Below are 27,500 nucleotides of genomic sequence, written 5' to 3' on the forward strand. Positions count from 1 at the left end.
CAAAGCATGGACGGGATCACAAAGCCCTCTCGGGAATGCTGATCCAGACCAGAGCGTCTCACGTTTTAGTTCTGATGGTAGCCATCTTGCCTGTTGGACTGCTGAATATTAGGCCTAATGGTGGATTTGACATTATCTTGGACTGGGTGAGAAATATCCGAGCTTATCTGGAGATCAAATGACAACTTGCGCAGTGCCACTAACACTAAGCATGTTAGTGGCAGCCATTTTTTATTGACAGCAATTTTTTTAATGCTGGAAATTATTTGAGGGGCAGCAATTTTTCTAGTAGCAGTGATTTCTTTGCGTGGCAACAATTGTTTTTAGTGGCAGGAATGATTTGCGTGGCAGCAATTTGATTAGTGACAGCAATTTTTTAATGCCAATGCTTTTGAGTGGCAGCATTTCTCCCCCCTAGAATTGCTACCTAATTTAGTCTTGGTCGATTCCTACTCACCAGGTCACCCCTATCATATGACAGCTGCTGATCTGGGAGCGTGAGGCTATCACACTCAGAGAAACGTGCTATCCTTCGACTCCTGGCCTTGGATGGCTGTGGCATCACCAGGATTCAAACTTGCGATCTTTGGACGATAGGGCAAACGCTGTTTGCTAGCAGCAGTTTTTTTTTTTGTCGAAACATTTTCTAGTGGCGGCAGTCTCTGGAGGACTAGTGGTTAGGCCTCGGTGCTCTCACCGCCACAGCCCGGGTTCGATTCCCCACCAGGGAACCGACCCCAGCCACCAGGCTTGTGCATGACAGTGGACTCCCAGTGCAGGTCCGAAGCCCGGATAAAATTGGGGACGGTTGCTCCAGGAGGGGCATCCAGCGTAAAAACCGTGCCAAATCAAATACACGGACCATTGATCCACTGTGGTGACCCCTAACAGGAACAGCCACAAGAACAACAACATTATTTTCCAGTGGCAACAAAATTGTTTTAGTGTTGGCCAATTTGAGAGCGGTTGAATTGTTTGTGTTCAAGTGGTTAAATTGAATAGTTTTGGTGGTGGCAATTTTTTGGCAGCAGAAATCTTTTTAGCTGTAGCAAGTGAATTAGTGAGTTTTGGTGGGGGCAATTTTTCTGGGTCAGCAATTTGTATTGGCAGTTTTTTTTTTTCGAGTGGTAGCAATTTTTATTGAAAAATTTTATTTTTATAGCTTTTTTTTGTTTTTTTATTGACAGCTGTTTTCCAATGATAAAAGCAGTGTCATGGACACATACAGCCCCTCAGCCAGCAGGAATAACACTCTATGAACGCTTAATAACAATGGCAGGGCATCTTGTTGGAATGAACCCTGTGCGCCTTTTGGCTCGCCTTCTGGGAAGATCTGAAGGCACTCAGGCAATGTTAGGTCGTTATCACTGCCAGTTTTAAAGGTTCTATTCAACTCGGGTTAATTAACCTTTTTTTCAGTTATTGAGGAAACCACTCAAACGGAAAGACAGCTCTTTTTCCAAGAGGTCATTTGGTTAAATTAAGCAATGTTAAATGACCAGCAATTACACATTATCTCTGTAGATCACTGTTAAGCCCACTGGACTCAAACATATTGCAGTGAGTTTTGCTCAAAATGACCATCCAGTTAAATTGTTGCCAAATTAATGGCAGTGTTTTCATGTTCAAGAGAGACGGTGAGAGGTGTATGGTGGAATCGAGTTCTATAACAGTTTCTGTAAAGCTCATCAGGGCTTCCATAAGCTTTGCTAATACATGGTTACACCTTTTCCTTACCTTAATAACACCTCCAATCCTGTCAGGTCAGGATTCCCCTGGAGTTCCGGTTTTAGTCCACGTTTCCACCAACTGAGTTACTATTCAGCTGAAGTTGGTGAAGAAATATTTTGGGAAAAATCCTATGATTCCGGTTGTCCATTGTCCACTGAAAAGTTCAACACAGGAACACTAAACACACATATATATGGTGTGCATGTTATCCAAATATCTGTTGCATGTTCGTCCTGAGTATAAGTTTGAAAGTAAAATGAATACACTTTGGCTTCTGCCGTCTCATATCAGAACTTAAAAAAGCCGAATAGGCCACGCCCACAAGCGACATTTGCGCTGACCTTGCCAGCGGTGCCATAGATGTCCACGGATGGTTCATTTGGTGGTTCATCTATTTTTTTTTCCCTTTTAACTGCTAAATACATAAATATCAATAAGAGGTGAAGGGGCAGAGGTGAGGGATTATGGGGAGGGGGATAAATGGGGGTTTGAGCCTCACAGCACGGAGGACAGGATGATGGAGCGATGGAGGAAAAGAGCGATTGCACAACTGTTACCTCCATTACCATGGAGCCTGGAGGAGTGAGAAAGGGACAAAAGAGGAAACTAGCGATTGAGAGAGGACGAAAATTATCAATGTAGACACAAATAAACACTTTCCCAGGCTGTGTTCACTCAGAACGTCAAGTGTGAACGTCTTTAATGGGCCTGAATTGATTGTTTACTCCCTGGCCGCACTTTCAGGCCATCGATCCTTCCTTCCTAACACTCTCAGGAGGCTTGTTTACCTCCGGAGAGACAGAATGTGTGTGTATGTGTGTGTGTGTTTGTGAGTAAAAATATGAATGTAGCAGTAAAACAGGAGATAAATGAGTTGCGAAGTCTTTACCTTCTGTATGTGGGTCAGAGAGAAAAACAACAAAAATTATAAATGTAATATGAATTCATTTCATGGCTGGAGATCACAATTTTTTACTACACGGGAAAATCAGCTTTTACAGAAATTCGGTCCTTGGATGTATCGTTTCACATAACAGATAGAAAAAAAAAAACAGTTACTATACCCTTGTAACTTGTAACCACTTTACCCTAAAGTACTGTAGTTATTATACACTTCGCAAACTACTCATTTGTTGTAATTACTCCTGTTTAACGCTTTGTATAGGAACGTAAATCTAATTTATTCAACTATTCGGGTTTGTTTTTGATTTATCAGTAGTTGCTAATATGGAGTAGTGTATTGTTTAATTTTTAACGTTTCAACCTGTAAAGTTGCCGTTATCACCATTGATCACAAGACACATGATGTAATTTTTCATCATCATCATCATCATCATATTATTATTATTATTATTATTATCATCATTATACTATTATATTATTTACTTGAAGCTCGGGGAAACCAAAATCATACAATTTTGCCCTCGAAATTCAATCCCTAAGACTAAGGCTGCGTCCCAAACAGTTCATAATAGTGACAGAAAAAGTTCAGATTTATACCTGAGTTTGTATAAAAAAAAATTTAAAAAAAAAAACACACACAACGATATCATTATAAGAATGTTAAAATAATGCTAGAAGTGTTAAAATACTTTAAGACATAAGAACGTAGAGCTAGAGTCACTATTAGCTAGCTAGTTTGAGCAATTTTTTCGCTAATTCAAAAAAATGTTTATAGACCATACAGAGGGATTACGCTAATAAACGCGGTATTTCATTTTCTTAACATACACAATCTTTATAATCCATGAGGCAATGTGTGGCTGATTTTTGTCTGTTGGTGGGAAACAAGAAAAAAACAACTAATGATTGTTTTTTTTGATTAGCTATGGCTGTTCCCTCAAAGTAATTAAGCTATTTTTGCCATTAAGTTTCTAGTTTAGCTAGCTAGCTAACTGCATTCTCAAATATTTAGCTAGCTAGCTAACTGCTTTCTCAAATAGTTAGCTAGCTAGCTAAGAGCATTCTCAAATAACTAGCTAGCTAACTGCATTCTTATTATTCTCCAATCTGATCTATAAAAATATTAAATATTTATAGCTACCTATCTGCATTCTCAAAAATTAGCTAGCTAGCTAACAGCATTCTCAAATAACTAGCTAGCTAGCTAACTGCATTCTCAAATAGTTAGCTAGCTAGCTAGGTGCTAACTGCATTCTCAAATAGTTAGCTAGCTAGCTAGGTGCTAACTGCTTTCTCAAATAGTTAGCTAGCTAACTGCATTCTTATTATTCTCCAGTCTGATCTATAAAAAATATTAAATATTCAATTAAAATTTTTATGTTCTGTAAATGCAGTTTCAAGCTTAAGGTGTTGATTGTTGTTACTAGACCCCTCACACACACACACACACACACACACACACACACCCCTCCCCCACCTGTGTTCCCTCAGCCGCGCTCAGATAAGAGATCTCCTGTTGGGCCTCGTGCTGAGGTGATGAATTAGCTTAGCCACATTACGCTGCGTGTGTTATTGTTGAGCGCTGATTTATCGAGCGCCTTGAGCTCAGGTCACTCCCTCCTTCATCCCCCCATCTTCTTCTCCCTTTGTCTCTCATCTGCTTTTCTGTTTGGGATCCGAGACGCCTGATTGATGAGGTCTCGCACAAAGAAGGCACTCTGAGGCGCGCAGATATAGCGTTAGCCGCTACGGTAAATAAAAACACATGTGCCCCAGCAAAAGAGAGGAGGGAAGGACGGAGGGAGACGGCGCTGCAGAGGCCCGACTGACATTCCTTGTGCTGTCCTTTCTTTCCTCTTTATGTCATCATAAACTGTGGTTTTGTTGGTTTAGCCGCTAACGCTCGAGGTTAGCGCTCTTAGCTAAGAGAGGCGAGGAAGAGAAGTAGGGCAGAAAGCAGGCGGAAACGATATTTCTTTCTTGAGTAAGCGGAGGGTGATTTAATGCTGGCTGACCCCTGAACTCTGTGTGTGTGTGTGTGTGTGTGCGCGCACGCTGACTCGTCCATTTTGCAGATTCATTGTTGTTTCATTATTTTGTTGCTTCAGGCCAAACCCTGAAAGAACAGGATGCGGCTGCAAAAAAAAAAAAAAAAAAACGGCTAACTCCCTCATCTCCCTCAGCTAAGCTTAGCTTCTCTAACAGAGACACGGTGAGAGTCTAAACTTGAGAAGTAAAGGCTAAAAAATACTATAAAATGCACACGGTTTTTACATTTGACGGAATTCTGGTTAAAGATACGAGCACCATCTTGTTTGTGCTAATTGGGTCGAGTCGATTTGAGAAATGGCGGACACTCTGTACACGCCATCCCGAGGACGCCTTTCTAGTTTTCGGAGGGAAATTCACGCAGCAATTGACCTTAAGCAGGATTAAACCTGTTGGTTTGATGAGATTAGCTTTTCATGCAGTGTATTCGTGTTTATTACTGTTTATACCGCAGCGCTGTTGAGTTCTGGATTCTGATTGGTCGGGAAGATGATTTAATTTTCTTGTTCTGATATGTTATCGTTTCTATAGCAACAGCTTATTCATAGGGACTTGTACATACGCTGGTCAAAACAACGCGTGTAATCGTTGATAAGGAATAAGGAGACGTTAATTTGACATGGAAGGAGTCTCCAGTGTCAGCGGTTAACGTTGAGTTTTCCGTCTGTTTGATTATGATGACGTAAGCTAGCTTTACACGTTACTGTAAAAGTATTTTTCCATTCCGGGAAAATGAAAGCTGTACTCTGTGATCGTGTGTGGGGTGTTATTAATATGTTATAACTGTAACAGTATTTTGTGGCTATATTTCTGTCATAATAATAATGTTTATACTGTGAATATATTTTGTGGGTTAACTCGAGGAAGTTCGTGTTTTTAGCATGTCTGCTCATCAGTAAGTACTTGTGGAAGTTCAGGCGAAGTTCTCGTGTTTGATCCTCACTGCCTCGTCTCTCTCCAGGAGGTAAATATATTCATAGAGGAAGAAATCCGTGACTGTGTGGGTGTGAGACGGCTTTAGGCTCGGGTCTTTGCCACGCTTTGATCAGCTCGCTCTATTTTGTGAACGTTGCGTAACCATCCCTCTCATCGGATACAGTAGAATCCCTCCTGTCTTTCCTAATCTTCTCTCTTCCTCTGTCCAAAAATCTCCTGCCTCTTTCCATACTGACTCATAAAGTTCACTTCAGTCTAAATTCTTTCATACTCCCTGATCACTAAACACTGTGGGCGTGTCCCAAACTACACTCCCTATTCACTATATAGGCCACATAACCACCATCACTCCACTGTGGACGTGTCCCAAACTACACTCCCTGTTCACTATATAGGCCACTAAAACACCTTCATCACTCCACTGTGGGCGTGTCCCAAACCACACACCCTGTTCACTATATAGGCCACATATCCACCATCATCATTCCACTGTGGACATGTCCCAAACCACACACCCTGTTCACTATATAGGCCACTAAATCAACTTCATCACTCCACTGTGGACGTGTCCCAAACCATGCACCCTATTCACTACATAGGGCAGGTAAACACTGTCATCACTCCACTGTGGGCGTGTCCCAAACCACCTATTCTCTTCACTATATAGGCCACATATCCACCATCATCACTCCACTGTGGACGTGTCCCAAACCACACACTCTATTCACTATATAGGGCAGGTAAATACTGTCATCACTCCACTGTGGGCGTGTCCCAAACCACACATCATCCATCTCTGGCTGTTTTAAAGGTTTTCCTGTGTTTAGTTTTATTGCTCGTACTCAGTGCTGCGCGGTGTTGTGCGGCTCCGTGCTGTGCCGCGAGACGATTTCTTCTGTTTCCATTGCGTCTGTTTTGATTGGCTCGGGTTTCCAGCGGGCTCCCTTCATTTGACCTTTGACTCCCAGGGGTCATCGTCCATTACCACTTGAAACGGAACATCGGCAGGCCTCCTGCTAAAAGCATTTGTCTTCTCCTGGGTCATCGGTCTGACCTCCGCTCGCTTCTGCCAAACGACTTACACACACACACACACACACACACACAGAGGAGGCACTGAAACTTCAATCGCCTCAACACAGCCGTTGCTAAGTTCATCAGTTGAGGTTCAATGTGTTACAGAGCTTCAGGAGATGATTAAAAAGAGTATTAACATCAGGAGCAAGCTAGCTTGGTGAAATAGTTCATTTTAGTTGTTAGCATTAGCGAAGAAAACTGTCTAAAATCTTTTTTTTTTTTTTGAATATGGACACTCCTCTGAATAACTGAGTTCTTCCATAAATTCATCAATTTATCATGTTAGCTAATTCAACATACGCTGCATCATGCTAGCTGTTAGTTAATACTACGTACACTTTACTGTGCTAGCTGTTAGCTAATTCAACATACGCTGCATCATGCTAGCTGTTAGTTAATACTATGTACACTTTACTGTGCTAGCTGTTAGCTAATTCAACATAAGCTGCATCATGCTAGCTGTTAGTTAATACTATATACACTGTACTGTGCTAGCTGTTAGCTAATACTACATACACTGTACTGTGCTAGCTGTTAGCTAAGCCTGGATGCACTTCTAACAATATTAGCTGTATTACACAAATGATTTGCTTGGCTACGTACTAGCTTTGTTTTCGCAGATTAGCAAAGCAAGCTAACTGTGCTAGCTACGTACACTCACCAATCATCTCTGCCACTTCCTTCCACGCTTTATTTTTCTTCATATACACATTTAATGAGAGGTGATATATGACAGGTGTGTGTGTGTGTGTGTGTGTGTGTGTGTGTTATTTAGCGGGGTTTCCTCACTAATGTGACACTCATTTTAGACTGTGTAGGACACTCACACCCACACACTTGACAGAGATACTACACATCAAGTATCGGTATTCCTACAACTCATGCTTCCTTGCCTCCTGATACACACACACACACACACACACACACACACACACAAACACCCCTGTGACCCTGGCATCATTAGTCTGGACAGAACTTGTCTCCGCCTGTCGTGTGGTGTGTGATGGAAAGCTGGCTCATAATTGTCCTGCTCAGGGGAGGACTCTCTCTCTCTCTCTCTCTCTCTCTCTCTCTCTCTCTCGTTCTCTTTCTCTCTCTCTCTCTCTCTCTCTCTCAGTCACTCGTGTTTTTTTCTTGTATCTCCTTCCATCTACTTGTGGAGTCTTTCTGTTCTCCTTCCTTCTTGTCTTCCTCTCTTTCCTCTCCTCTCCTCTCTCCCTGTTTCTATAGGCTTACATTTACTCCTTTCCTCCTTTCCCTGTTTATCCTTTTCTCTCCTTTTCTCAGTCTTTTTCTCTTTCTCATCTACTTTTCCCCCCGTCTCCTTCTTTCTTCCTTTCTATTCTTCTCTCCTATTCTTTCCTTTTCTTCTCTCCTTCTCCTTCTCAGCTCTTCTGCTGTTCATTTCTCACTCTTCTGTCTTTCCTCTCTACTGTCCTCTCTTCTTTCTCTCCTCTGTCCCTCCTTCTTCTTCTGTTCTTCTCCACTTTTCTCTCATTCTTTTTTCCTGTTTCCTTCTTCCCTTCCCTTCTCCATTCACTTCTTTCTTCTGCTCGTTGTCTTTTCTGTTCGTTCTGTTTTGGCAGATCGATGGCTGTGTGTCAGACTAATGAAAAGCTTTTTACTTTTTCATTCCCGGCTGCGTCTCTAATGTCTCTCAGACTGCATTAACCCCGGGAAAATGACATCGATACTGAGGAGACAGATGGGTGTGGCTTTGAGTTCCCTTAGCCACGCCCATCACATGTCCTTGAGCAGCACCTGGTCCTTAAAAGTAGTTTTATTATTTTACTCGAAGAGGGAAATTCTGTCAGACGTACTCATGTTTGCTAGCTGGCTAATAAAACCTGTGAAAATACGTTCATGCACATACTGTATATGGACGTCATTGGCTTCCTGCTACCATATATGGACTCAAAGACCTGCCTACATGCCCATTTATGGACTACAAGACACACTCATGCAGAGCTGCTCTCATTTACATACATTAATTCAAACCCAATTTTTGTATATGCACTCAGATACGCTCACATTTTTATATATGGAGCCAGACACGCCCATTTTTCCATATATGGAATCAAACACACCTACGTTTCCAGACATGAGCCCAATGACAAACCCATGTTTCCATATATGGAATCAGACATGTTCACATTTCCGTGTCCATGGATTTTAGATGGATGCCACATACACATTTTCAAATACTGACTCAGTGACACGCCCACTAAGGGCTGTTTCTGTTTCAATACATTGCCTCAGCGACACGCCCACATTTCTATACGTGTACTTCAGTGACACGCCCACATTTCTATACGTGTACTTCAGTGACACGCCCACATTTCTATACGTGTACTTTAGTGACACGCCCACATTTCTATACGTGTACTTCAGTAACACGCCCACATTTGTATACGTGTACTTCAGTAACACGCCCACATTTCTATACGTGTACTTTAGTGACACGCCCACATTTCTATACTTTTACATCAGTGACACGCCCACATTTCTATACGTGTACTTCAGTGACGCCCACATTTCTATACCTTTACATCAGAGACACGCCCACATTTCTATACCTTTACATCAGTGACACGCCCACATTTCTATACATTTACTTCAGTGACACGCCCACATTTCTATACCTTTACATCAGTGACACGCCCACATTTCTATACGTATACTTCAGTGACACGCCCACATTTCCATCTATGGCACACCTTCTCAGAGTCCCTCCCATTTCCAGTGTATGGACACACCTTCTGTGGTGTGTAAACTGAAGGTAGGGTCAAAGGTCATTGGAGCAGGTGGGACGTACTAGTGTGCTGCTGAGGGTTATGATGCAATAGACTGGTAATCATAAGTCTATACACACACACACACACATACGCACAGGAGGCTCGATTGCAGTAGGTGGTACTGGATGGATGGATAGCACTGATAAAAGTGTGCATGTGTGTGTGCGTGTGTGTGTGTGTGTGTGTGTGTGTGTGTGTGTGTGTGTGTGTGCAGACTTATATCCTCTGGGGGGAAGTCCTGCAGTGAGGCCAGCCGTCCGAATCAATCCCACATGGCCCTTCCGCAGGGCTAGACACACAAACACACACACACACACACACACACACAGCTCAAAGACAAAACCCCTACAAATCTGGTTCAGAGCAATCCATCAGGCTCAAGTCTATCGAGTGTGTGTGAGTGTGTGTGTGTGCGTGCGTGCGTGTGTGTGTGTGTGTGTGTGTGTAAGAGTCTTTGGCGTGCACAGAAAGCTTCATAATGTCTCAATCCTGTCATTGTGCTTTCCCACAAATAGGCCTCTGTCTCTCTTTCTCTCTCTCTGTTTGTCTCTTCCTCTGTCTCTTACGCTGTCTCTCTCTCTCTCTCTCTCTCCCTTTCTCTGTCTCTATTTGTCTCTTCCTCTGTCTCTCTCTCTCTGTCTCTCTTTCTGTCTCTATTTGTCTCTTCCTGTGTCTCTCTCTCTCCTTCTCTCTCTCTCTGTCTCTCTGATGAGTAACTCAAACATCACCTCAGGGGTGCCAATACTTTAATCTCAATGGAAAATTAAAGGAGAATGTCTGAACTTTTTTCTCTGTTCGAGGATTATACAAATTTTCACGTATTGAAAGAGAAAACAAACCTCACATGAACCTTTATGATCACGTGTTCTACGTGATTTACAGAAACGCGTTACAAAGATTTGTTGTGTCACTTGGTATAATTTAAAAATCCCAAAAAACCAAAGAATTTTCTTATATTTCTCTGGCTGAATCTCAGAGTTCTGTTGGACATATAGGGCACTAGATAGTGTCTACAACTCCATTATGATCCACCCTATGTAGTGAGCACATGTAGTGAATGTATTATTATTATTATTATTGTTGTTAACGTTAAAGTAGCCAGCACTTGCTTGGTGATTTCATTGATCTGTTAGCTTTATTCCCGTCTTTTCTCTCTCTCTCACACACACACACACACACACACACACACAGTCTGGTCTTTGCCCACAAATCACATAAAGATCTTGTCCTTATAGATCGGCTCTTTTCTGGGATCGACGCTCGCCCTTAATGGGGATCGGGGGCTAATGGCTAACGCTAATGACGCTAACGATTCCCTCAGATACGACCATCGATCTTCAGAACGTCCGCTCGATTCACAAGTGTGTGTGTGTGTGTGTGTGTGTGTAGATATAGAGATGCTGCAGAAGGCAGAAGTGGCCTGGAGGAGAACACGAGCCAAAAAGAGATGTGAGAAAGGAGAGAGAGAGAGAGAGAGAGAGAGAGGAAAAGAAGGACAGGAAGAAAAACAGGACAAGTTCCATTTTTCATCCCTCCTCCCCTCTCTACCTCCCCCCACTAATGTCCATTGTGTCTGATAGAGTTGGTGTGTGTGTGTGTGTGTGTGTGTGTGTGTGTTCAGTCTCCTTAAAGGTGTGTGCAGAACATTACGCATTCCCAGTAAATGGAAATACCTGACAAAGACAGTAAAACTAACCTCTCTCTCTCTGTGTGTGTGTGTGTGTGTGTGTGTGAGTGTGTGAGAGAGAAAGAGAAAAGAAGTCTCTTTGTGCTCACACACAAAGATGGGCTCAGCTGGATAATGATATCTGTAATGATGTATGCGCCAGAGCCAGACACGCCAGACGAAGCCGTTTGTGTGTGTGTGTGTGTGTGTGTGTGTCCATTTAACATTTAAGCTGATGTTCGTTTCTGTCTTTCTTCCAGTGAAAGCGTGATACACACTGGATCAGTGGCTCATGAGAAGTGAAACAGGTATGTTTACACACACACACACACACACACACTATGCAGTGTTCATTTTCTCTCCATTACACTACTATGTAACTAGGGGTTGTTCAAGGGGGCGGGGCTTATTCATTCTCACACTGTCACAACACATCACTGTGCTGGTCTATCTCACACACACACACACACACACACACACACACACACACACACACGGGTCTACCTGCCTACTAAACGAGTGTATAAATCACGCCCCCCCCCCCCCCCTTCTTGATTTTTTTTCTCATCCCTTCCCTCAACCAATCAGATCTCTCGCTTCGTTATGACCTAAAAAAATCCCACAATTCCTCTTAAATTCTCAAAAAAATGTTTCTTATTCTGACAATCTAAGACTTTAAAATCCTTCAGTGCGGAAAAAGAAAGAACTTTGAGCCCTGAGGGTTTTCCGTGATTTTCGTGCATGTTTTTTCCGTTCCGCAGATGTGACGGCGGGCCCTGCAGCGTTAGCGTTAGCGTTAGCGGTGTGTCATTAGCGAGCCGCCCTGGAGGAGAGATTTGCCTGATTTATGGTCCAAGGTGCTAATGGAGCAGCAGACATGGCCGCCTCGCGCACCCCCGCCACCGATGCTAATGAAAGTTTTGTGCAAATTTGAGATGGTGAAGGAGGAAAGGAAAGCGGGGGAGGGTCGAGATGTTGAGAGTGAGAGAGAGAGAGAGAGAGAGAGAGAGAGAGATTGAAGTAGCTCGTAGTTAGTGGCCGTTTGAGATTACGCTGTCTATTCAAATGTCGTCCTAACGCTAACTCTCTCTCTCTCTCTCGCTCTATCTCTCGCTCTCTCTCTCGCTCTATCTCTCACTCTCTCTCTCTCTCTCGCTCTATCTCTCGCTCTCTCTCTCTCACTCTCTGTCTCTCTCTCTTTCTCTGTCTCTCCTCTCTCTCTCTCTCTCTTGCTCTCTCTCTCACTCTCTCTCTCTCTCTCTGTTTTTCTCTCCTCTCTCTCTCGCTCTCTCTCTCTCTCGCTCACTCTCGCTCACTCTCGCTCTCTCTCTCTCTCTCTCTCTCTCTCGTTCTCTCTTCTCTTTCTCTTGCTCTCTCTCTCCTCTCTCTCTGGCTGTCTGTCTCTCTCTGTCTCTTTCTGTCTCTCTCCTCTCGCTCTCTCTTTCTCTCGCTCTCTCTGTCTCTCTCTCTTTCTCTCTCTCTCTGAAGACGAGTGGTGTACAGATGTGCAGATGAGGTTTTTTTCAGAAGAAGATGGATGGCACGGGAGCACGTTCATGTGTTTGGTGTGTGTGTGTGTGTATGAGAAGCTAGATGAGTAGTGAGGGAAAAGCTACTTTCTGGCTGAGGTGTAAACATGACGTTCATGCTAGCAAGACAGAAGTCTCTCATTTCGCTTGTCTAACCGCTACTTTTCTTTTTCAAGTCCTGATTAAAAACAGTAATAGCTACGTGTAAAGCTAACTAGTTCAACACAAATTAAATAACGAGCTAATCAGTGTCAAAGCTGGTCGTTGGATTTGCGTGTTACGTGCTAGCTTCGTACTAGCTTCGATTAGCAAAGCAAGCTAACAGCACCAACTACGATCTCTGCTGCTTCCTTCTGAGCTTTCTTTTTTCGATAAGAAGAAACCACGGTTATACGTTTTGCGTAAGGAAGCTAAGAGCAGTCGAACTTCACATAAACATTAGCTCGAGCTACGCAGATGGTATAAAGAAACATATTTTATTGCGACAAACGTCCCACCGGTGAGACGTTTAAAAGTCTGTGTTTAAAAGTGCTGAGTCACTGACGTTAGCTTATCAGTGTCTAGCGGTGCTTAGCAACTTGACTAAGCTAGCTGATTTTTTTCTCTTAACATTAGCTCGTTACAATGGACTGATTTATTCCTTTCAGTTAAACAACGAAAGTGATTTTTTGTCATTATTAGCATATCCATGCTAGCATTGCGCAATACACAGTTAAGCTATTTAAACTTGTAATTGAAGAAATCGTTTGCAGATCTTCAGAATCTTATAGTTAAAAGTCATACTGAGTTGCTTCATGCACCACACACACACACACACACACACACACACTGAAACAAACGTTTAGCTCCATCACGCTAGCTGTCTAAGAGGTATTTTGAGACGTGGGTGTAAACAGAGGAGCCACAACAACAGCTCTAAGCGATGGCCGTGAGAAAGATTCGTCGTCCACACCATCGTGCAAATGAGTCGTCGCGATTCGCTGAACCGGTCAGCTGGGTTTCACAGCTGGCACGCGATTGGCTGACGCAGTTGTTTAGCTGGAGAGAAGCACGAGTGTGAAGCGACCGATGATACACAAGTCCAGCATAAAAACGTCACGTTTAGATCAAAAGCGTATGTGCGATTGTGGCTTTTGGATCAAGTGTGTGTTGTTACTGAGTGCGTGTTGCGTGCCAAGCTAATGGTTCAGAAACGTGATGATTGTTTTGCTCTGTTTCTCTTCATCATCATCATCTGGTGTGTGTGTGTGTGTGTGTGTGTGAGGCCTGATGGGAATGAGATGGATCATCACCAACGTGTCGTTCTCGATCACATGATTACAGTGTGTGTGTGTGTGTGTGTGTGTGTGTGTGTGTGTCTGTGTGTGTGAATGATTAACCTGTAACCGTCCCTTCCTAAAAAAAAAATAAATAAATAAATAAAAAAAGAGGAATATAAAGAAAAGCCGCTGCATCGCTGCAGGCTCCGTCCTGATTACTCTTCACTCGTCCATCCATCTTTCTTTCCCTCACTTCTGCTGCACTTTTCTTCCAGGATGGATCACACTCTCGCAAAACGCAATATTGTTTTCAGGAGGTGGGGAGACGGAAAAAAAAAACGATTTGCATCTCCGCCCACAGGCATTCGCTGCAATACGGTTAAAGGCGATAAGGGCACTCTCCATCATTCTGCTTTATCTTCATCCCTCCGTTCTCCCTTCAAGCTCATTCTCTCTTTGTCGTTTTTCATTTTTTTCATTTGCCGTCTCTCTCGCCATCTCGCTCGTCCCCTCAGCATTCCTCTGCAGCTACCCGCTTCTGTTCCGCTGAAAAAACATGCCACGTTAAAACTCCGTCCTACTCACGATGTGTCGCGCTAACGATTTTAGGTTACCGAACGTTTTCCAAACGTAACCGTTCTCCGAACTTTTGATTAATAAAATCTTGTTTTTATGAACGTTTTTTTTTTTTTTTTAGATAGCTCACTAATTTACGGATTGTGACAATACTTGTGTACTTTTAAAGGTAGCTGCATCCACAGCGAACAATTTAAGGTTTGCGGAACGTTTTCTGAGCGACGCGGTTCTCAGAAACTTTCTTTGACTAAAACGTTTAATTTCTCAACTTCGAATCCCGTGTTCTGAACTGTGTTCTGATGTTTTACTTACTAAACTGTTTAATTTCTTGATTTCTCACTTGTTTACGTTAAATTTACGTAAGATTTTATGAAAATTTTTAACATATTCTCATTAAACGTTTACCATTTCAGGTTAGTGAAGTGTTCAGTAAATGTTACAGTTCCCTGTTTCATTACATTATGTTACGAAACGTTATATAATGTTTTATGAATGTTCTTGATGCATCGCACTAATTTTACGAATTACAGTCAGTGATTTCGTACATTTACGCTGCGTTCGTACTTTTTAAGGTACCCGCTTCTGCAGAAAACAATTTTAGATTAGCATAACGTTTTCTCAGAACTTTTACTAAATCAATAAACTGCTTGATTTTTTTCCTCGATGTTCTGAAAATGTTTTTATGGAACATTACGTAACATTTTATGAACATTTTTGCGTATTATTGCTATTTATGGATTCTAGGATTATCATTAATTTATTCTACTTTCATACATTCAAAGGTACTTTGTGTAACTTTAAAGGAGCGTTTCCTGAACATTATGGATTCTCAGAAACTTTTGGTTATGAAAATGTTTAGTCTGTCCATTTTTATCGTGTTCTGAAAACGTTTTTATGGAACACTATGTAACGTTTTATGATCGTTTCACTTGGAAATTGAAATTTTAACTTAATGGTCCTCCTGAACTTATTCTTACTCAAATGTTTAGTCCATTTTTCTTGGTGTTTCCTCAAACATAAGAACTCGTCCACAGTGGACAGGTGATGATGGTGTTTGCGTGGCCTATACAGTGAGCAGGGAGTGTGGTTTGGGACACGCCCACAGTCTCCATTATTCCCAATCAGATCTGTTTCCCGTCGTCGCCTTTGTTCGGAGGAGAGACGTCTCATGCAGGATTAGACATGCATGCATTATTTTACGTGAAGACAGGAGTACGTCCTGAGACATGCCACAGGCAGGAATAGTATGATCTCATTCCTCTATCTATACACACACACACACACACACACACACACACACACACGCAAACACACACGCACATTTTTTATTCAGGACACGAAATCTCATCAAAAGGCAAAGAGTCCTTCCCCCTTCTGTCCCATGGTGAACATTACACATTACTCCCACACACACACACACACACACACACACACACACACACAGCTTTCTGTATGTATGAAATCAGGTCAGTCTTCTTGCTCATTTTCTCTTGTTCAATCTTCAAATGTATCATTGTAAGCTTATAAAGTAGGTCAAAGCTCTTATTAAGGTTTCTATTCACACACACACACACAGACACACTCACACACACTCACACACACTCTTACACACTGACAATCTCACACACACACTCTCACATATACTCAGATATACTCACACGCACACCCACGCATTCACACACACACGCTCACACTCTCCCTCTCTCTCACACACGCACACACTCTTACACACTGATATTCACACACACACACACACTCACGCACACTCTTACACACTGACATTCTCACACACACACACACACACACACACACACACACACTCACATATACTCAGATATACTCACACGCACACCCACACATTCACACACACACGCTCACACTCACACTCTCCCTCTCTGACACACACACACACACACACACTCAGATGCACACTCTTACACACTGATATTCACACACACACACATTCACACACTCTCACACTCACATATACTCACACACACACACACACCAACACTCACACATACATTGACACTCGCACACAAACACACACTGATACACATTGACACTCACACACACACACACTGATACACACTGACACACACAATATACACACAGACACTCGCACGCACACACACTCATACACACTGACTTTCACACACACACACACTCACTCACACACACACTCTCACACACACCGACACTCACAAACACTGATATACAAACACACACACACCGACTCTCACACACACACACACACTGACACACACTGACGCTCACACACACTCACAAACAACACATACCCCCACACACCCACACTGATGCTTACACACACCCACATATGTTGACACTCACATAAACATCGACACTCACATCTATACACACACACACACACATTTTTTATTCAGGACACTCACACCCACACACTCACGCACACACTGACACTCACACACAGTGACACACACACACACATTGACGCTCACACACCAACACTCACACACACACTGACACGCACTCACTGACACTCACACACACATTGACACTCATACACATTCACACACATTGACACTCACACACATACTGTCATACATTCACCAACACTCACACACACACACTGACACGTAACACATACACATCGACACCCAACAATCACTCTGCTATTCACACACTCCGACCTTCACACACTCCGACATTCACACACTCTGATATTCACACTCCGACATTCACACACTCCCACATTCACACACAGTGATATTCCCACTGATATTCACACACTGATATTCACACTCTGACATTCACACACACCCACATTCACACACTCTGATATTCCCACTGATATTCACACACTGATATTCACACTCTGACATTCACACACACCCACATTCACACACACTGATATTCACACACTCTGACATTCACACACTCTGATATTCACACTCTGATATTCACACACACTGATATTCACACACTCTGACATTCACACACTCTGATATTCACACTCTGATATTCACACACTCTGATATTCACACACTCTGATATTCACACACTCTGACTCAATTACTAGTGTAATGTTTTATTCTCTAGTATGGAAGTGTGGTAAAAATTGGCTAATCTCATGTAAATTGTTGCGAGACGTGGCAGATTCCCTGAAATCTTCAGTCCTGATGTTGTTGTGTTGTTTTTAATTCTTTTTATTTACCGCGCTGAATTATGCTAATTTCGTTATTACTGAACATGCTGCACACCGACACACACATTTTGTGTTATTCTTTGCATCATGTTTGCAGACATTAAGTGAAACTGTGTGTGTGTGTGTGTGTGTGTGTGTATCAATGGTAATAGCAGTAGATTTAATTAGAGCCCTGGGGGCGGGGTGAGGTGATGAGGCCATGGGTCTGTCACTCATGAGAAGGGGCGGGGCTAAAGTTAAATGTCTGTTGTGTTTGTGTGTGTGTTTGTGTGTGTGTTTGTGTGTGTGTGTGTACATATGGGAAAATCACATATTTTCCTGCTAATCTCATTCACTAAAGTTTAACTTTCCTGTGTTTAATATTTAATATGTTTTAATTTAATGCGTTTTAGAAGAAAGCCCGATTGGTCAGCCGGGTTTCGCAACTGACACACGATTGGCTGACGCAGTTAACGCAATTTTGAAAATCTTATTTGCTTGCGATGTTAAAAGTAACATATTGATAGAGAAGATGCATTTGAAGGTGACTTTTTAAAATCTTTCTTTTTAAATGTTGAAGTTTTTTGTATTATTTAACTTTACACTAGTAGAGAAAATCATTAGAGAAAATGATTTATGAAATATGAAAATTGGAAAATGGAAAAATTTATGTAGCGTCTTATTTGTGTTTATTTATTTAGACAATTTTGTCAAAGTGCTTTCCATAAAATTAAACACAAGTTTATTTATTTATTTTTTTTATTATGATTAGTGAAAAAAGTTATTTTTTTAAATGCTATAAGATACAGAAAATAAAAAAAAATAAAAAATAAAAATCAGATCAAATATAAGCCTTCCTAAAAATGAAATATTCATGTTCAATTTCTAATGTTGGTCATTTAAATTTCACAAATTATATTATTTGTAATTGCAGTGAAAGCCTTATAAGGTTGGAGAATGTGTAGGACATTGTTATAAATTACAAATATTTTAATCATTAAATCAGTAATTGTTCTTGGTTCCATTGTTAAATCATGTCCTTTAAATCAAAATTTTAATTTTTTTCTTAATAATCGTAGATATTATTATTAGTAGTAGTAGTAGTAGTAGTATGTACTAAAATCGTATAATTCTCAGCGATTATCTGAGTTTACTGTTTTACTCATGAAATTTAAAATGTTTTAAGTAATTAACAGAATACATATTAAAATATCAAGATATTCCTGAAAATTTTTTTGTTTTAAAATTAAAATTCATTACTTTTTCGCTTTATTTGTGTAGAAATATGTGTAAAAATGTTACATCTTTTAAATGAAAACATAAAGATTTTTTTTATATAAAAGTTACCAACATTTTCCAAATAATATTACTTTATGTGTAATATTAAGTATTTCTTTACAAATATTTTTATATTAAAAATTATATTTACATTTTTTTTAAAGTTAATCATTATTTTACAGTATAAAAATGTGTTAATTATGATGAGATTATATGATAAATATGATTATCTTTGGAGCATTTACTGAAATGTGTAAAATATTAATCAATTTAATTAATAAAATAAAAAAAATTATGAAGATTATATTTTCACTTTGACGATTTTAAATATTAAATTTCCTTTTTTTCCCCTTAATAATCAGCTTTCATTATACACACAACCAGTTTGTGTCACTGTATTACTGACCTCCCCTCATTTTTGCTCTCCCTCTCTCTTTAATACACACACACACACACACACACACGCACACACACACACACACCCCTGATGGAAACTGTTAACAGGACTCCCTGATGTTGGATCTCTTCCTGTCTGGCAGCGACTCTCACCATGTGTTCATACTGCGCTGAAAACTGAGCCGGAGAATCGAGAAACCCAATAACACTCTCTTTCTCTCTCTCTCTCTCTCTCTCTCTCTCTCTCTCACACACACACACACACACACACACACACACACACACACACACACACTGAATTAGATATTAGCTTAACACTGTAGACACACTAACGCTGTTAGGTGAGACTGCTGATTGGAGAAAGTGTGTCATATAGCTTCATCTGTGTCATGGACCCCTTGGGGCTCTGTGCGTGCATGTGTGTGTGTGTGTGTGTGTGTGTGTGTGTGTGTGTGTGTTCACCACATTATGGGGAAGCGGATCACAAACTACTTAATGGGGACTATGGGGACTCAGACCTTGGTCCCCTTAAGGGAAGTGTATGAAAATGTATAGGGGAGAATTTAATTTGTGTGTTTTAGCTTTGGCCCATGAGAAATGTGTGTGTGTGTGTGTGTGTGTGTGTTCATGACATTATTGGGCCCAGATCACAACCTACATAATGGGGATTAAAGATGTTATAGGGAGTAAAATCCTGGTCCTGTATGACAGTGTATAGGGCTGACTGTTATTAGCATGTTTTAGTTTTGGTCCATGAGAAACGTGTGTGTGTGTGTGTGTTTTTGTTGGTGTGGGTGTGGGTATGGGTGTGTGAGTAAAATGATGTTGACTCAACGTCCCATGAGTACAAATCAATCAGTTAGCTAATCAATACTCATCTGTTCCAACCCTGGGGCTCAGAAGGAATGAAAACACACACACACACACACACACTTAAATCAGTTGTTTTCACTTCTCCATTGTGTGCAGTACGGTTGTAATAGAGCAGTACTAAAGACATGATACTACACACACACACACACACACACCCCACTTAAATCAGTTGATTTCACTTCTCCATTGTGTGCAGTACGGTTGTAATAGAGCAGTGGTAAAGACACGATAACACACACACACACACACCTGTCTAAACTCTTGTGTGTTCCTGCATATTGCTGTGTGTTTGTGCCTCATAAACGTAAGAGAATATAGTAGATATTGCATTAGCCAGTGTTGCTAGCTGCTGTAATACGTCTAAACATCTGCCATATGGGGAGGAGCTTCATTCAACTGTAAATCAAATTTATGGGGAGACGTTTGAAGTCATTTCTAGTCCTAGCGTGTGTCCTAGCGTGTGTCCTAGCGTGTGTCCTATATCCTAACGTCTTTCCGATGTCCCATCATCTGTTCTAACACATGTATTAGGTCCATGTTTTCATCATCCATCTTCTGTCCTAAAACCTTACTATGTCCACTCATCTGTCCTAATACTTGTTCTAGGTCCCTGTACTATCAGCTGTCCTCAGAACTGTACTTTGTCCCTTTCCTCTCATCTGTCTTTATCCTAACTCCTGTGCTAGTTTTTTTTGTCCTGTCTTCTGTCCTAAAACCTTACTATGTCCACTCATCTGTCCTAATGCTGATACTCGGTCCCTGTACTATCAGCTTTCCTAAGATCTGTACTTTTAAGATCTGTCCCTTTCCTCTCATCTGTCTTTTGTCCTAACACCTGTGCTAGTTTTTTGTCCTATCTCCTGTCCTTACATTTCTGTTAGGTCCCTTTTCTGTCATCTGTCATAACACTTGTACTGGGCCCCTGTCCTATCATGTCCTGTCATGGCCAGCACATGTTCTAGGACTCGGTTCTCTCATCTATTCCAACTCTTGTACTTGTTCCCTGTCTGCTCATCTGTCCTCATGTCTGTACTTGTTCCCTGTCCACTCATCTGTCCTCATGCCTGTACTATGTCCCTGTCATCTCACCTGTCTTCAAATCTGTGCTAGGGCCCTGTACTATCATCTGTCCTAAGATCTGTACTAGATCCCTTTCCACTTAGCTGTCTTAACATCTGCAGTGAGTCCCTGTCCTGTCTCTTGTTTCAGCACTTGTACTAGGTTTACTTCATGTTTTTTGTCCTAACACCTGTACTAGGTTTCTGTCCCATCATCTGTCCTAAAACCTTACTAGGTCTCTTTTCTATGATGCATCCTATCATCTAGGTCCCTTTTCTATAATTTGTCCTAACACCTGTACTAGATTTCTATCCTATCATGTGTCCTAAAACCTGAATAGGTCTCTTTTCTATCATGTGTCCTAACATCTGTACTAGGTCCCTTTTCTATCATGTGTCCTAACATCTGTACTAAATCCTTGTCCTGCCATCTCTCCTAATACATGTTTTAGTTCCCTGTTCTCTCATCTGTTCCAAAGTCCGCACTCGTTGCCTGGCCTGTCTTTTGTCCTAACACCCGTACTAAGTGTCTGTCCTATCAACTGTGTTAACCTGTACCAGGTCCCTTTTCTCACACCTGTCTTAACATGTACTAAGTCTATGTCGTATTATCAGTCTTAACACCTTACCTGGTCCCTGTTCCATCATCTGTCCTAACACCTGTACTAGATGCCCTTCCTATTATTTGTCTTAGCCCATGTCCAGCCTATAATTTAGTTTCTATCATAGCATCTGCATACTAGTGTATGTCCAAGTGTATACATTAACATATGTCCCATCATCTGTTCTAGCATCTGTCCCATAGTATGTCCTAACATTTCTCTTAGTGCATATTGTCCTAGCTAGTATTCAAGTGTCTGTCCTATCCTAGCCAGTGTCCTAGCCCATATCTAACATTTGTCCTAGCCAAAGTCTTAGCCTTTATCTTAGACATTTATCCAAGCCAGCACTGTTATATCTTTCTTAGCCTATTTCTTAGCATCTGTCTTAACACGTGTCCAGCCAATGTCTTAATATCTGTCCTAGAGTATATCCTCACCTTGTGGTTTGTCCTCGTGCCTGTTCTAGCATATGCCCTAACTTTTGTCATGACATGTCTGTACTAGGTTTCTGTCTTACTATCTGTCATACCTTGGTGTCCGAGACCTCAGTCTTTCTTAGTGTCTGTTTTTTTTTTTATTTGACTCAGGTAGACTACCATCGATACCTTACAGATAGTGTCTCGAGTGGCCTCCAGGACTGACCTGAAATACTGCAGCGTGGTTGTCATTAGTGAGGGGCCTCTGATAAAGAGTGTGAATCACTGCAGAAATGATAAGGAGATAGGGAGTTCTGCAGAAGAGTGTGTGTGTGTGTGTGTGTTTGCCAAGTCACTTCTCGAGGGAGTCCGTGTTTGTTCTTGAAGGGGAACGCATCGTTACTACAGTAATGTAGCATTCAGAGTTCAGTTTCATGAGGATTTATGAGCTGAAATATGGCTTGGTTTTAATGATGGATTATTCAGTAATAAGTATCTGTGTGCGTGTCAGTGTACTAGGCATGAGTCTTAGTTATCTGTACTAGCCTCTGTCCCAGACTACGAGTGTCCACATCATTTGTCCTAGTCTGTGTAATAGCTATTAATCCTGGCTTCATGCTGGCATTTGGCTCAGGGTATGTCAGGCTGTACTAGACATCGATCATCTGTCCTACTGCATGTCGCAGTCAGCTTAAGCCATGTGGCTTAGCAACTGTCGTTAAGTAAATACTAGCCTTTGTCTTGGTTAATGTCCTGTCTTGGTCAATCTACAGGGAAGCATCTGTCCTGGTTTAGGTCTGAATGTCTGTAATAGATTAACCTCTGTCCTAGCCTGTGTACTAGTTTGTCCTGACAGCTGTTCTAGCCTATATGCTAGTCTATCTATGCCTGTCTATGGCTGTCTGTCTTAGCCAGTTGTCTAGCCATCTGTTCTAACCATCGGTGCTAGCTTTTGTCTGTCCTAACCTTTGCACTAACATGTTCAACGTTCTGTCCTATTACCTGTCCTAGCCTGTCATAGCCTATGTGTTAACAGCTGTCTAAGCACATGTCCTAGAATCTGCCCTAGCACCTCTCCTGGGGTTCTACATTATAACCCGTCCTTGCAAATATCCTAACCTCAGTGTTAGAGCATGTCCAAGCCTTCAGTCCTAGCTTGTGTCCTAAGCGTCTGTCCTAGCCACCTGTTCTAATCTCTGTACTAGACCATGTCCTAGTTTTCTGTTGTTGTAAACATCTGTCCGAGGGATCTGTCTTATCAGGTGTCCTAAACATCTATATTGGCATAAATGCTAGAGCATTTTTCTAGCCATCTGTCCTAGCTGAGGTCCTAAGCATCTATCTGATCCATGGTCCAAGCCATTTGTCCTAACCATTCCTAGATAGTGTCCTAAGCCCCTGTCCTAGTCATTGTTCTAGTCATCTGTCATAACATCAGTGCTAGAGAATGTCCTAGCCATCTGTCCTAGCTGGTGTCCTAAGCATCTGTCTTAGCCAGTGTCTTAGCTATCTACCCTAACCTCATGTCCTAGCCATCTGTCCTTGCTAGTGTACTAGCCCTCTGTCCTAACCTCTGTGATAAAGCATGTCCAAGATATCTGTGCTAAATTGTGTTCTTGTCATTTGTCCTGGCCAGTGTCTTAGTCTGTATCTTAGCAATTTCTTAGAGCATGTTCTAGTGCAAGTGTCCTCGTAACCATGTGTCCTCATGCAAGCCTTGATATCCGTCCTGGAGCATGTCTTAGCCTTTGTCCTAGCCTCTGTCCTAGCCTATCTTAACATCAGTCCTACTGATTGTACTAGCTGTTTATCTGTCCCAGACTCTGTCCTTGCCCATGTCTAACCCTTGTCTCATCACTTCCTGTCCAGCTCGATGAGGACAGCAGAGTGTATCAGTGTACTAGTTTGTTTGATGACAGAGACACTTTCGGGAGGTGGGGCAGGGACAAAAGAAGAAAACAGAGGGTGAAAAAGCAAAACTCCAGCCCAAACCACAGACAAGTGTGTGTGTGTGTGTGTGGTTTTCAGTCCACTCCCTCGTTTTCTTCATATTTCATATCAGACATTCTCTTCCTCCCAGCCAGCTGTGTCAATAACAGGACCCTACACACACACACACACACACACACACACACCCGCACACACACACACACACACACATACTTACATACACAGGCACACACACACACAGCGGGGAGGCAGTGGCGTTGACATACAGTCACGTCAAGCCAATGATACATGGACCCTTTGGTTGGCCTGTTGAGTCTAAGTGCTGTAGTGTGTGTGTGTGTGTGTGTGTGGGTGTGGGTGTGGGTGTGTGGATTCCTTATTGCATTTCCCACCTCAGTCACAACCTCTGACCTTTGTGGATGAGTACATCTTGCGAGCTGTGAGCTGGGCCTGTGTGTGTGTGTGTGTATATATGTGTGTGTGTGTTTGATCACCTTAGGGTGTGTTTTGGATCATATGATTGCTCTCTAGGGGACAGAACATTAGCTTTGGACACACAAACAAATACACCCTCAGTGCGACACACTTGGACAGGTGTCGTGTGTGTGTGTGTGTGTGTGTTTCTGCAGGTGTACACTCATTGGCATTTAAGATAATTACAGCATGACCTTTCTGATAGAGGCACAAATGTCACAGAGCTTCTCTGGTGACAAGTAGCTGGACAGGGGTCTGTTTGTGTGTGTGTGTGTGTGTGTGTGTGTGTGTGTGTGTGCGCGTGTGTGTGCGTGTGTGCGTGTTGATCACTCTATCAGAGCAAATGCCCTTTCCTCGATCTGAGACAAATATGCTCAATCTTTGTGATAGTAGTTAGCACTTCCTGTTTGAAGGGCGTTCCTGGGAGAACAAGGGCGGAGCTTAAGTTACATTTGATCAGCCAATTGTAAACGAGGTCATATGACATCACCACTGGCCTTTGTTTTCACTTCTTCTACAAAGTGTGGTGTTTAGAATAGCCTACTGGTTTTAATTACAAAATACAACATTTCAGCTATTATTATTATTATTATTATTATTATTATTATTATTAGCTAAGCTAGCTAGATATCTAGCTAGATAGCTAGATAACAATTTAGAGTGATTTTGTTTGCATCTTCAATTACATTCAATGAAAAAAATTTCCATGTGGAACTCTGACCCGTGTGTGTGTGTGTGTATGTGTGTATGTGTGTATGTGTGTGTGTGTGTGGTTATTTCTTCAACCCTTGGCTTAGCTGTTTTCTGGTAGCAACCAAAAAAGAGGTCAGAAATGATTTCAACATTCTTCACACCGGGTGTGTCCGTGTCCGCGTGTGTGTCCGTGTGTGTGTCCGTGTGTGTGTGCGTGTGTGTGTGTGTGTGTGTGTGTGGGAGATGTCGCTCTTGTGCAAGGTTATGGTCAATCAGAATTATGACACCAGTGGTGTTGGGTCATCCAGGTTCAACATCTGTTCCCAGAGAGAGAGAGTGTGTGTGTGTGTGTGTGTGTGTGTGAGAACAAATTTTATAGCTCAAGTTCTGTTTGAATTTGAATTCAAAGGCAAACAGTCCAGTCGTGAATGTCACCTGACACAGGCCTATGGAAACACGTATTTGCTAATATTTTTTCGTTAAATGACTCCAGTGTCGCTTGATGTATTAAAAATAACTCAATAAATGCGCGTTGTTGATGGCGTACTTTTTTATTTCCACATTTTTCACAAGTATTTTCTTTCGCTGTCATATAAAACATCTAAGAGCAAGCTTGGGAAAAGTGACGTGAGTTGTAATGACATCAGGCATTATGACAGCCATCATATCCTTAATGGCGACATGACATAGCTATGGCTGCCATGGCAACTCCGTGACATGTTTATGACAGGCTTATGACACAAGGTTGAAGTAACACGTAAGAAGTTAGCAAATCACGTTTTTTCTTGTCCGATTGTTAAAAGGGGATCTTTGGGACATTGTTATACCCTACGTAGTGAGCATTTATAGTGAATATGAAGCCATGTTAGACTCATTAATATTCCCAGCATTCAAATATAAATCTTAAGTAATTAAGGTTTGAATGCAAATTTGTAAGAGTAATTGACAACCCTTGTGTGTGTGTGTGTGTGTGTGTGTGTGTGTGTGTGTGTGGGTGGGTTCGGACGCAAGTCGATGTGTATCATTATACATGTCTTGACGTTACTGTTTTTAATTGAACATTACCCTGTGTTTCAGACATAATTAATGGGCACTTAACGTTGTTTTTTATTTATATAGCTTCTCTCATTCTATCTTCTAGCAGTAATAAGGATTGTGTGTGTGTGTGTGTGTGTGTGTGTGTGAGATCACTCCCAAGCACTAATTAGGATGAAGAGGAGGTTTCTTTTTTCTCAGAGCCAACATGACTGTTAATTGCATTTAAAGAGACACACACACACACACACACACACACACACACACACACACACACACAGATTTTGAAAGGTTTAATGTTTAACTCCCTCCCTCTCTCTCTCTCTCTCTCTCTCTCTCTCTCTCTCATAGGGAAAGGAGGACATTAAAACTAATGGCTGCTCACTTAATTTCAAATTACAGAAGGGAACCTTCTAGTAGCTTCTCTGAACATCGGATTTCTTTCTAACTTGTCGTCTTCCCCATCCTCCGCCAACTGGACGGCCCAAACGGTGCTAAACGACAGCGATCCCTCCATCCCTCTATCCACGTTTGCCTTTTTTAACGCTACAAAGACCTCGGAGTTGTCCTTCAAAGACCTCAAACCAGAAACAACCCACAGGATCTGGAGCTTTGTACACACACAATCACACACACACACACACATATGCACACACTTTCGATGGGGGAGGAATCCCCATGACGCATCACTGAAGTGGCCTTTTTGGATTTTGTGGATTGTACGTGTGCTGAGGCGGCCATGTCGGGGAAGGGCTTCCCTGTGGCCCACTTCTCCTACTTCCTCCCTCACGTGATTGGTGGGCTCTCGCCACCCTCAATGCCTACCATGTCTGTGAGCGGATACAGCACGCCCTCGCCAGCCAGTGAGTACACTTGCATGCTGTGTGTGTGTGTGTGTGTGTGTGTGAGATTATCTAATGATTTCATGTGTCTTTTAATTTCTTTATAAAATGCCTTTGGTGCCTTCGGGAGTGTGTGATGTTTTCAGGCCTGGAACGTCATGTTTCTGCAAATCGATCTTAGCAACTTGAATAATAA

General features: G+C 41.9%; 1 protein-coding gene across 1 annotated transcript in view; it reads left to right on the forward strand.

The window, feature by feature from the left end:
* raraa (retinoic acid receptor, alpha a) overlaps window positions 1-27,500 on the forward strand; it is a 92,694-nt gene that overhangs the window by 24,660 nt on the left and 40,534 nt on the right. The window contains exons 2-3 of the mRNA XM_026947897.3: window positions 11,418-11,465; window positions 26,814-27,325. Of these exons, the coding sequence (XP_026803698.1) occupies window positions 27,202-27,325 (124 nt within the window). The 5' untranslated portion in view covers window positions 11,418-11,465; window positions 26,814-27,201. The remainder of the gene's footprint in view (window positions 1-11,417; window positions 11,466-26,813; window positions 27,326-27,500) is intronic.

Source organism: Pangasianodon hypophthalmus, chromosome 12 (genome assembly GCF_027358585.1).
Source record: "Pangasianodon hypophthalmus isolate fPanHyp1 chromosome 12, fPanHyp1.pri, whole genome shotgun sequence".
Classification (NCBI taxonomy): Eukaryota; Metazoa; Chordata; class Actinopteri; order Siluriformes; family Pangasiidae; genus Pangasianodon; species Pangasianodon hypophthalmus.